The sequence below is a fragment of the Rhincodon typus genome, chromosome 14, assembly GCF_021869965.1.
Source record: "Rhincodon typus isolate 14 chromosome 14, sRhiTyp1.1, whole genome shotgun sequence".
Lineage (NCBI taxonomy): Eukaryota > Metazoa > Chordata > Chondrichthyes > Orectolobiformes > Rhincodontidae > Rhincodon > Rhincodon typus.
Genome location: NC_063345.1, coordinates 37,058,305 through 37,070,975, shown reverse-complemented (window position 1 = coordinate 37,070,975; position 12,671 = coordinate 37,058,305). Strand labels below are relative to the sequence as shown.

At 41.1% G+C, this 12,671-nt stretch overlaps 1 protein-coding gene across 1 annotated transcript in view; it reads right to left on the bottom strand.

Annotated features, from left to right (window-relative positions):
- Positions 1–12,671, bottom strand: part of dlg3 (discs, large homolog 3 (Drosophila)) — a 474,567-nt gene that overhangs the window by 226,204 nt on the left and 235,692 nt on the right. The window contains exon 5 of the mRNA XM_048604865.1: positions 7,909–7,962. Within this exon, the coding sequence (XP_048460822.1) occupies positions 7,909–7,962 (54 nt within the window). The remainder of the gene's footprint in view (positions 1–7,908; positions 7,963–12,671) is intronic.

Below are 12,671 nucleotides of genomic sequence, written 5' to 3'. Positions count from 1 at the left end.
CAATCATTGCACATCACATCTAATCACCGGCTGCGGCGCTATATCTCTTGTGTCTTGCAGTTTCTTCTTGCCTTCTCACGACCTCTGTGAGAAATGCTTGTCTTCACCAGATGTGCCCTCCTGGAATTCCAAGAATGGGAGTGCCGAAGCCTCAGAGGAAGCATCGGCAAGGCTGCCTCCTCAGCCCTTTCAAGCTCAAATACCGATATCTCAGGGGTAACCTTAAGCATAGTGAGTGAGGGTACACAGTCAGGTGAGCACCTGACTGTGGAAGCAAAATCTATTTTCACACCATGTGGCAATAGATCATGGCCATAGATCAAGCTCAATGAATGGAAGTCTGTACATAGAGCCAACTGAACCAACCAGAAGTAGGGAGAGCGATGTGTACATACGGCATTGGGTCTTGCCAATACATTTGGCTTTCCTAGTTTAATATTCCTAATGGTTTGCTCCCTCTGTGTGGAAAGATGAATCTATGAATGAGTTACCAATCAGATGTGCCAGGGAGGTGCAACAGACAGACAGAGTCAATGTTGTAGGATGGCTAGGGAATGGCAAGCCTGCATGCCTGAGTGCTGTACCATTTATAAGTCTGTGACCAATGTTGTTGCCCTTTTAAAGCCCTGGGATTGGTGGTTGCTGCAGTGTCCCCCTTAAGGGTTGAGTCACTTACCGCACCCACTCCGAGCGTACTTCGGCTATTTTCTTCACTATAGCACAATTTTCAATTTGCGCTTTGATGGAAGGTGACAATGAGTGCTCCTCTTCCGGTGGGGTCACATTCTGAAAATGCCAATGAGCCCCCACACATTCACATCACTCCCTAGTAGCCCACCCTGTAAACCCACCCAGCCTTCACTCTTCTCCCAAGTCCCCACCCCACCTGTCTACATGAACCTACCCCATCACACAGACCCTGGTGTGCAAGGTGACCGTACCTGGTGTGCTACCCACTACCCCTTTCAAGCCAGAGTGCTTCCAGTAGTGGACAGCCCTCTACCCACATTATATCCTTCCACTCATGCTTTTTCCCCCACTGCAAATCCTATCATTTCCCTTCACAACTGTACTGCGCCCTCCCCAAGGCCCTGATGGTCTTATTATTGCCGAGTAACCTGCTGAGCTGCAGTCCCATAGCAATAGTTCCACTTGGCCCCTTCCCCCTTAGCTTTTATGGATGAACCTGACAGACCGACCCTGGTCCAGCCCTCAGTTAACATGATTGGGCGAGACTTACCTAGACCCTGAATGGTGTCAATATGTCACCCTTACTGCATTAGCCCTACTTCATGGACTGTCTACCACTGAGCCAATGGAATGACCATTACCCACTTCCTGGACAGCAGAGGCACAGATCACTGACCAATAAAACATCTGACTGGATACTCGACCGTGGCCAATGTTTTGGACTTGTATTGGAAGATACCTGACCTTGACTTACTGTGTCTAGCCTCACCCCACACCCGACTGATGGTGCCTCCATGGACTCTATTGAGGTTTACGCTCCTAAGTGTTGCATACTTGGCTGCTTGCTTGCTGCATAAGCAGTGTGTTTGCTGCATGGGCTGCTGGCACATAGAGTACTTGTGATATTCATGTAGTGCGCTGAGGTTCTATAAGCCCTTTGACTGAGGATTGCTTAGCAGCAAGGCAACCTGTCTGTTCTTGTGACTGTGCTAATTGGCACAGCAAGGCAAGGTGAGGCAGTGATGCTGTGAGTATGCAGGTAAGGTGTTAAGTGGGTGAACACTAAGACAGCAAGCCAGCAGCCTTGAGATGCAGCCTGTGTAGCCCTGAGATGAAGCCTAGTACAGTCTGTGGACTGGGTGTACGTGCCTATTTGCAAAGAAATTCACTTCAGCTTTTTGCTGCTAGTTGCCAAGATACCATGCATTACAAGTCTGTGTTTCCAGACGGCAATACTAGTGCATTGGAGAAGTTTTAGGATTGTCATGAGGGTCTGCCGGATGCCATGTGCCAATTTCTGTGGAGAAAGTGTGTGGCCAGCACTAATGATCATTTCCTGGGCTGCGTAAGCAATGTGGAAATCATTCAGAGCAAGCAGCGAGCTGAATCCTTCAGAAATATATTAAAAAAGTAGACCATAGAACAGTACAGCACAGTACAGGCCCTTCGGCCCACGATGTTGTGCCAAACTTTTACCCTAAACCTAAGATATACCTAACCTCCGCCCGTACCTTATACTATCATCCATATGCCTACCTAATAGCCGCTTAAATGCCCCTAACAAGGCTGACTCCATTACCCTCTCCGCCAATGCATTCCATGCCCCTACCACGCTCTGAGTAAAGAACCTACCTCTGACGTCTCCCCTATATCTACCTCCACTCACTTTAAAACTATGTCCCCTCGTAATGGCTACCTCCACCCTAGGAAAAAGTCTCTGGCTATCCACTCTATCTATACCTCTGATCATTTTGTACACCTCATTATTCTGAAATATATTCTGTTTCCTTGTCAGGTTTTCTTGACTTTGACCATGGTAAGGTGGCAAGCTGAATATTAATATGGCAAGTTGTAGTCTTAACATGGCATTTAACCACAATTAAACTCCATCAATTGGAATCTCGTCACTATCTAGTAAGAATCTTGCCATGTCTTGTGAAAAGCATGAAAGATGGCACAAGTTGCTCCTGATGTTGAAATGGGCCTTGTCATACTTGTTGTTCAATTCTGCCACACATCGCCATTGTCTATGTCACTCAGACCCCTGTAAGATTTATCTGAGATAATCCACTCATGACAGTTAACCCTGAAGACCTCAAAGCAGGCCTGCCTGTTGAAAGTGATTTTGGATTAAGGCATCTGTGACCTGCCTGAGGGCATGATGAACTGTCAAGTTTGAGATGCCAGCTAGGTCTGCATCTGATCCTTGAAACAATCCAGAAGCACAGAAGTTAAGTACTACAGACTTGACAGTTGTAGGTAGGTAACTGTAATGACATCTGTCAAACTTTAGGTCATTGTGGCCCAGTGTGTCCAAGACAAACTGCCTGGTTAGATACAATATCCTATGACACTGGTGTTCTTTCACCTGCATCTCTTAGGTTGTAGATTTAATGTCTTGGTTGCATCTTTTTCTTCTTGCGGTCCATCTTTGTGTTCCTCTGCTCCGTGTTGATCTGGAGAATGGTCTATTGAAGCCCTTACTGCTGCTTTCTCCAATGTTGGAGCAGCCTACTCCGAATTCAGCACTCATAACTGGCACTGTTTGTTTACCAGGGTTTCCTCTGGCAATCTCTGTTGCCCAAGTAATACCAGCAGCTTCATGTCACTCTTGGGAGTTTCACTACTCACTGTTCAAAAAAGTAAGTTTCTCAATGCTAGCAGTCACAACTCTGTGTCATTGGTTGATCAAATGAGCATTATTCTCTTAAGTATGCTGACTAGTAGCCCTCATGGCTTGTTGCTGTGTTTATGACAGTTGCACACTGATGTGACCCAGACATTGTGTTTTTTCTGTGCCTGCCGATGAAAATTTCAAACTACTCCTCTGAGGTTGGTTAAGGAGCTCAACAGTTTGTTAGTTGGAAGTGCGTAGTTTTCCATGTTTGAAAACTGTCATATTTTGGGGAATTGGAATCTGGTGGCGCTCTACAGGAGTGCAATTTGCAATTCCTCTCCACACTGGCGCTCAGGCCCATTGGCAAACTGAGCATCCAGCCCACAGTGTTTCTCCTCTTGTCCAGCTGCATTACCCATGCTAGCAGCTTCAATTCTTCACTATGGATCCCTTACTCTAACCTGATATTCACTTTGCCATAACTTACATTGCAGCAATATTGTTTACTGTAGCTTGTGTTCTAGATAAAGCCTGTTTTGAAGAAGAACAGGTTATTGGTACTGTGGTGATCTGTACACAAGTCTCTGTGCTGTCCTGTTGCATGTAAAGTCTGCAGGCAACTGGCAGGAGCTGACAGCAGCATAGGAGCCACATGGGCCAATGCCACAATTATTCAGATGAGGTAGACAAATAACGTTTGCATTTTATTTCATCTATTTTAGTCCAGGTAGTGAAGGTTGCGGAATCATTTTGCCAGAGACATAAAAAAGGACCAAATAATTCATAGTCCTACACAATTAACATTAACAACCAGTTGAACTTAGATTGCTATAGTATTAACATTTCAGCAACAATCTTATTGCATGAAGCATTTGATCATCTTCATCAATATATATTCTTACTTTTCATAATTCTACTCATGATGGATAACCATTCAACATGCGTTTAAGGTTCTAATTGGGATGACAACAAGTATTTTTAATGGGAATGCATTCCAAATATTCACCTATTTTTGGGAGTAAGGGAGATTTCCTCCTAATCTCTCAAATTACCTAGATGATACTTTTTTGTTTTCTTATGTCTTTTCAGTTCTACATCGAAAATCCACGTTACAACTCATCTCCTTCATGTTATTTAACAATTCTCACCATTATACCTTTGATTGAGCTGATCCTCTTCTTCAATTAAACTCATAACCTAAATGCTTAATTCTTTCAATTCACTTTAGTGTACCAACATTCCTTGAGAATCATGTTTAAAAGAAGAATTTCAAGTATGGCCTCATCAGTGATGTATACAAGCTTACAGTAACATTTCTTATAAGAAAATGTCCTTAATTTGTATCTGAATATGTGCTTTTTTTTAATAGTAGTTGGATTTGAATAATCAATCTGAACTCGTTACATTCATTGCTACGGGCCAACACTTTATTGTGGTTGGTCTATAGTGGCTCATTCAAGAGGATGGGATGTCTCCCAAATGAAATGACTTGGCATTGGCCTTGTGAAACTTTCTGAAATAGAATTATTTGTAATATTGAGGACCCCAGCACAATTTGCGCTGACTTTTGTGGAGGGTGGAATGGTAGTGGTGGAGGTGGGAGAAGATGGAAGTATAATACTGACTGCATCTGAAAAGCTAGACCAGCAATTATCTAGGAGCAGGGAACGAGACAAAATAAAGGAAATAGGGCCCAAAGCTCCTAGTTTTTTTTTATTGTCCATATAGATTTCATCCAAAACAAGGCAAAGGAGGAAGCAGATATTGGCAATGAAAGAAACAGGCCAAAAAAAAGGGAGGCTGCCAGACAAGATGGAAAGAAATTGGTGATAGCAGTGACTGCACTTGCAATCTTAGCCAGCTAGGCTACTCAGTAGTTTAGCAGCATTACCAGGTTAGCCATGGCACAATTAGACAATCACACCTCATGAAAATTAATTGGAATAAACACATTTATCATAGTGCTTGCCTTCTTTGTGATTAACATCATATCTGTCCTATAATGTTTATAAGGTACAATGACAATCTTCACAGCTTTTTCCATTCCCTGAAAGTATGAGGCACAAGCTATATATGTTTATTTGTTTCCTGTATCAGTTACAATCATATTAGGGAGTACTTTGGCCCAAGGGTTTATTTCATAAGATAGCAAACCGAGGACATTAATACACTCTACTTTCATCCTAAAATATCCTAAAATCCAAATGAGGGAAGTGCTCTACGTGGCGGATCCCCAGCTTCTAATCTCTCACCCCTTAAAGGAAGAAGTTTTGAAAGTAGAAGAGAAAAACAATGCAGATAGGGAAATAACAGAAATTGGATAGGATATTTCCCTTCTATGTCTACTAAGTTCCTGTTGCTCAAATGAAATTAGTCACAATATATTAAGTATGTGTCAGATTAAAATTTGGTTGAATATGCCAGACCATTGTATACTAGCAGAAGGACACTGGGAACAGCATCAAGAGGAATGTCTCCTCTCTTCTTCATCACCTTTCTACAGGATTATCAACAGGTCTTTCCTTCCCCAGCACAATTTCTAGACATCAGCTCAGGTGAAGTAGAGAAAGTTGAGTGTAATACATAGGATGATGTCCTGCGTAACAGGGACTAGAGGAGCTAGAGATAGAAGCTAATGAAGTATTTGCTGCTGGAAAGTCAGACACACCAATCAAGAGAGGAATCTCTTGAACCAGATCATAGGTCTGGCATTTCAAAGGTTTTGTACAGTCATCAAATGCCTGCTCTGGTACAGGGGTAAATTGTTTTTGAGACACTCTGATGAATGTGTGTGTAACTCTGCAGTCAATTTAGAAATGTAGAGTACCTGTAAAACAATCTGCAAGTGAGGTCCTTCAACCAGAGGAACGGATGTTAACTTAGTTGCATTTGGCACTGCAGCTCTAACTGCTGCCATATTTGCTGTGAGCATCAGATTGGAGAGGGGTGTGCCTCCATTAAGAGTTCAGTGATTAGATTTTCAAAAAGGTGACTTACATATGTCTCTCAACACGGCCTTTGAGTCAGTGGTACAGTTACTGACACTGACAATGGGCTACTTTTATAGCTATCATACAGCTTAATGGGCTATCATTTGAGCTCCAGGTCCAAGGCACAGTGGCACAGTGAGTAGTACTGATGCCTCACAGTGCCAGGGACCTGGGTTTGATTCCAACCTCAGGTGACTGTCTGTGTGGAGTTTGCACATTCTCCCCATGTCTGCATGGGTTTCCTCTGGGTGCTCCGGTTTCCTCCCACACTTCAAAAGATACGCAGTCAGGTGGATTGGCCATGCTAAATTGCCCATAGTATCTAGGGATGTCCAGGCTAAGTGGATTAGCCATGGGATATGCAGGGATAGGTTGGAGGGGGAATCTGGGTAGAATGCTCTTCTGAGGGTCAGTGTGGACTTGATGGGTTGAATGTGCTTCCGACCAAGGCTAATGTACTGCCACTTGAAATACTGTCTGCAACATCTTCCCTCATCCACTCTCACCTCACACCCACTAACTTCGCACATCATGAACACTGCATGGCCTCTGTGCTACCTATTCACTCGGCACACCACCTTAATCAGCACTAATAGCTGTGTTACCCACTTTCACCTCACTCAATTTCGCCTTTTCTTTCATTCTAGGGGAATAGGGTAGAAAGAGCCTGGATGAGTGGAGAGGTACTGGTCATTCAGCTCCTCAGCCCCAAGAAGGAAGGAATCTTGGCTCTTGGAAAGACTGGGTCTGCTCCTGTGGGGATGCTGAGACATCCATGTACTGCCAAGCAAGTGAGTCTCACTTCGCATTTCACTGCAACTCTCACAATGACCCCCATTGTTACTCTCAATCATTGCACACCACTACTAACCTCTGGCTGTTATAATACAGTGTGGAGCTGGAGGAACACAGCAGGCCAGGTAGCATCAGAGGAACATGAAAGTTGACGTTTCGGGTCAGGACCCTTTTTCAGAATTTTTGAAGGGTCCCGACCCGAAACGTCAACTTTCCTGCTCCTCTGATGTTGCCTGCCCTGCTGTGTTCCTCTAGCTCCACACTGTATTATCTCTGACTCCAGCATCGGCAGTTCTTACTATCTCTAACCTCTGGCTGTGATACCTTCTTTGTGTTTTGTCTCACAGGTTCCACCAGCATCTCCACCGCTGGCAACACAGAGAAACAGCCTATTCCTACAGAAACCACCTCCCTGATGTCTGCGGAGAAGAGTGCCGCTGCCTCAGAGGCAGAATTGGCAAATCTTCCTCTTGCACCATCTATCAGCTCAGATACTGACACTTTGGGTGAGCCTTTGGCAGAGAGTATGCGTACGCAATCTGATGAGCACTTCACAGTGATAACTCCACAACTGGCCAAGGAAGAAACAGCCCCAGCCACTATCTTTGGAGGATTCGGAGGACTGTTGGCGACCAGGCACACAACCAGAGAATGAACCATGCAAAGACCCCTCTCAAGTCACTCTAGAGAAGCTGAGAAATCAATCCAATGACAGAAGATGATGAGACAAAAATCACTTCCTCAACCTGTTTTCAGGGCACTCACACCATCTCCTTCACAGTGAATTATAAGCAGCAAATCATGTAAAATACTTACATAAGGCCCAGAATCCAGAGAATCGGTGTTTACAATAATGGGTGGAGGGTTTGCCTGTCAAAATAACAAACATAACAATTTTAACGATTTCTGCTCTACATCAGGTGATTGCAAATAAATAGAATTCCAATCAGTTGCCTAAGAAAGCAAGCCACATTGGTAATGCATTTAGTGCTGAATTGTACAGCAAATGAGGCACCAAACTAACCAGACAAACAAGCAGAAAGTGGAGAAACTCAGCAAGTTTGGCAGCATCTGTAGGCAAAGCAAAGCTATTGTTTTGAGTCCAGTGACCCTTCGTAAAGAATAATAGTATGGAAGCTTCTGCTGTCTGCTGGCTGTAATGGCTTATAAGGATACATACATCAGCAATCACAATCAGTTCTTAACTGGGCAGGAACCCATAGCACAAAATAACACATAATTTGGCACTACACTGTCAGTTTCACTTTCCTTTTTGGCTAAGTGCCAGTTGTGGTTTTTTTTTGGAGAGATTTCCCCTGCAAGGCCAAATGAGATTTCTTGCTGTGTCTTACCAAACTCATTGCATTAACTGTCTAGCTTATGGATCTTTCCTTTCTGATTCTAGCACCAGCTTACCACACGCCATTCCCAGAACAACTCACCATTCAGTGCATATCTATCAAAAGACCAGCATCCTTGGTGCTTAATCATTTTCAAAGGCTATTGGGCCAATGGGCAAGGGTTGGTAATCTGGCTTTCTCCCTCACTGGCAACATAATGGCAGGTCAGCCACAAAATCATGTATGTTTGGTAAGATAGGAAAGTGAACATTAATTAGGTGAGTTATGCCATTAATGAGATAATTAATAAGCATTAATCCCCCTCTTATGTCAACTTGCCACTGCCTAGTGTGAATGTTTCCTTGCTGCCTGGTAGATGTACAAAAAAAAGTAGCAAGTTGCTCCCAACATTGAGATAGGTCTCATCAGAGTTCTCGTGTGATTCTGCTACATTCCTTACCCGAGTCACATTGTTCAGGCCCTTATAAGATTATGACCCATATGTTTGAGTGGTGCATGAAATGAATGAAGGTCACACTGATAAGTAGCAATTGCTTCTGTGAAGTTGAAGTTTGGGTATTTTTTTGGGATACAGTTAAGTGGCTTTCATTATTCATTTAACTTGTGTTATACCTGCATTGATATGATAAAATAGTGATCAAAATGTTGTTTTTAATTTTCAACAGTCATACCTTATTTTTAATTTTTGACTTTAATTTTAATTTTTGTTTAGGCAAGAAAACAGCAAAACCTGGAAAGAACTGGTTTAAACACATTTTGCATGCCTGAAAAAGAAATTCCAGTTCAGGTCAATAACTTTCCTTCCAAGTCATACTAGTTTTTAACTGATTTTCATTCCTGTAATAACTTTCTGTTTTCATCTCCTGGAATCATTATTTTACTTTTATTTGTTTTGGTACTCTTACACTTCCCTTGCTAGATTTTGAAAATTCTGTGCTTTGTCTGAGTAAAGCCTATTTTCCATCAAGGCAATGTATTACAATACGGAGACAGACAACCAAATCAAATCAGCCTCCCTATTCTTGAATTCACAATAAAGTAAAATTAAAACGTTCAATGACCCTCAAAACTGACCCTAATGGTTTCTCATCAGACCTTTTGAATAATTAGTACCAGACTTCAGGTTTATAGCTTAAATGAAAGTTTAACAATTTATTAGTAATACAGTAGCTATACACAAGCAAAGTTAAACTACAAGGTAATCTAATAAATGTCTATGATAAAAACCCAATTTTCTTTGATTCTAAATTCCACTCACACAAAGCAGACATCAAACACAGTCACAGTTAAAATTAAATGTAAAAAGGAAAAAAAATAGGTGCAACTGACCAGTTCACTTAAGCAGACTCCTTAATCTGTAACATCACGGGGACAAAGGAAACAGGTCAATGACTAACTCTGCCAGAGGATAGATTTTATTGACTAGCTCTCATTGGCTGGTTACTTGCAATTTCCCAGATGGAAGTCAGCCACTGGGCAATTAAATTAGGCAGTTCAGATGCCACCTTTCGGAACTTGCAGTGGCAGAACCTACCAGCAAACTATAAAAGAAGTGTTCTTAAGAGGAGTCATAGCTAGTTGAATGGGAATGTCTAGATACAGGAGGCCCAATGTTTCCTTATTGGTCCTAGAGGAGTTTGCCTTCTTTTGGCCCACAAGAAAACATCATATAAATTTTTAAAATTTACATTACTGGGGCTGTTCTTGTCCTGAAGAAGCTTACAGCAGTATTGGGTTGGTTGTGGGTGTGAATTCTACCAGGTCCTGGTCGGATGGAAGGTAAAAATAGCAGTCAGTCCCAATCCAGCAGTCCAGGCTAATGCTCGAGAACATGAGTTCAAATCTCACCATGGCAGCAGGTTGCATACAATAAAAAAAATCTGGAATTTAAAAAATAACCTGGCCTAGAGGTGACTATTAACCATTGGTGATTGTTTTAAATTAAAACATGTTTGGTTCACTAATGACCTTCATGGAATGAAATTTTCTATCCTTATCTGGTCTGGTCTGTGTGATTCCAGACCCACAGCAATATGATTAACTCTTAACTAATCTCTGGGTAATAAATGCTGGCCTTACTAGTGACACTCACATCCCATGAAAGTAAAAAAAAATGACAGTCTGCAGTGATACGGCAAAAATTTCCTATGTGGTAACTTTCACTTCTATTAAAAAAATCTCTGTTCCAGATTTTACATTCAGGAAGTAGTTGTTACTGACACTGGAACCAAGAAATGAAAAACAATGTATCTTTCTCCACGATGTTTTCTCAAATAAAATGACTTTTTGGCATAATACACAATCCATTGTGCTACTCTCCTGAATTTTGCGGCTATATGCCAGCTTTTAACCTGAATATTAGTCTTTCTGAGGAAGTAGTTCAAAATGAAGTTCTTCTTTTATTAAAATAAAACAACTGTGGATGCTGGAGATCCGAAACAAAAATACAAATTGTTGGAGAAACTCAGCAGGTCTGGTAGATTGATAAGGGGTCACTGGATTCGAAATATTAACTCTGTTTTCTCCTGCAGATGCTGCCAAACCTGCTGAATTTTGCCAGCAGTTTCTATTTTTGTTTCCACTCCCATTCCTTTGCGTTTCAGCCATTGTATTCAAAGCACTGTGCTACAAGACTACATTTCTCCCCTGATGGTTAACCTACCTTCTGCTTTGGCTGCCTGTTGCATTACCTTAGCATTTTCTATTATTTATGAAACGAGAACTATTTTACTTCCCAGCATGGATATATCTCATTCTGATGAGCAAATAAAAAAACACAAAAATATGAACATAATTCTAAAACAGACATTACATACTGCTCAGAACTCCCAGCTGATAAGATGTGTGACCTCATGCATTGTCCCTGTCAATATCTCTCTGTGATGTTTCTTATGGAGATTGAGAAAAACCATAACAACTTTAACATTGAAAATTCACTTCCCACAGGTTTAACTTAAAATTTCTCTTTAGCCCTCTGATCTGGAATGCAACATGAGATAAATCACCCTTAAAATCCAGGAGCTTTCTATTGCTCTATGCCTGATGGAGCAATAATATCCTATATTATCTCACTTATTAACCACATTTTTATAATATCCTGTGACACACATTGGCATAAGCTAATACTCTGCCTCATCATTCTTGTTAATGATCTGTTTATAACAATGTGTATTATCACATATATTAAAAGCGAATTTATAATCTCCTGCATTGTAACACTTATTAATAACCATCAAATATCTATTACTATTACATTTGTTCACAATATCTTTCTACCATCTTGTATAAGAAGATTTATTAAAAACAGTTTTATAATAACTATACAAGGAACAATCATTAATAATAGCTCAATATTGCTCTTTGTCACATCAATTAACCATAACTTCCTGGTCATTCTGTTTTGTTACACTTGTTTTCAATAGTTTTCTGATATTCTGCAATGTCACATATTTAAAATCATAGTGATCTTTATAACTTATTTTGTTAGGAAAGGAGATGGAATAGGTTTTTGGGCCCAATGACATTTCATGATTTAAAAAAATGCATGTTTTTGTGGTACAGCTCACAAAATATTGGTTACACAAGTATACATCAAATAGTTATTTGTCAGTCATCTAATGTTTTGCTCATTGTTTAAAACATTTTATAAAAATACATGTCCCAAACAAAGGTGTTAAAATAAGATCTATTTGGGAAAATTATGAAACACATCTGTAGTGCTAATCTTATCCCGGTTTATAATTTCCTCTGTGACCTTGTTCCAAGTTATCTCAACAACTTGTTTATTTTCTATATTCTCTTGAAATGCCTGGTCCTTTTGCTATGTCCCAGTGTTTCTTAGCTCCCTTCATCTCACTATTGGTACAAGTGTATTAGGCTGATTCAGCTGTCTCTTTGCAAACCTCTTCCTCTTTCAAGGATCACCTCAGGATCTCTCTCTTCAAACAAACTTTAGACCATCTTCCTAATCTCTCAGATCCACCCTGGCATCTGCTCTCTCTGCACTTTTAAAATACAAAAACAGAAAATGCTGGAGAAATTCATCAGGTCTGGTATCATCTGTGGAGAGAGAAACAGAATTAATGTTTTGAGTTTAATGTGACTGTTCAGAAAAATTTGCATTCCTTGACACTTGAAAAAAAGAGAAAAAGTTCCTTGTTAAGGCCTTTCGGTACCTGTTTGTTTCCTCTCCACCTATCCTCTCCTCTATCCCTCTTC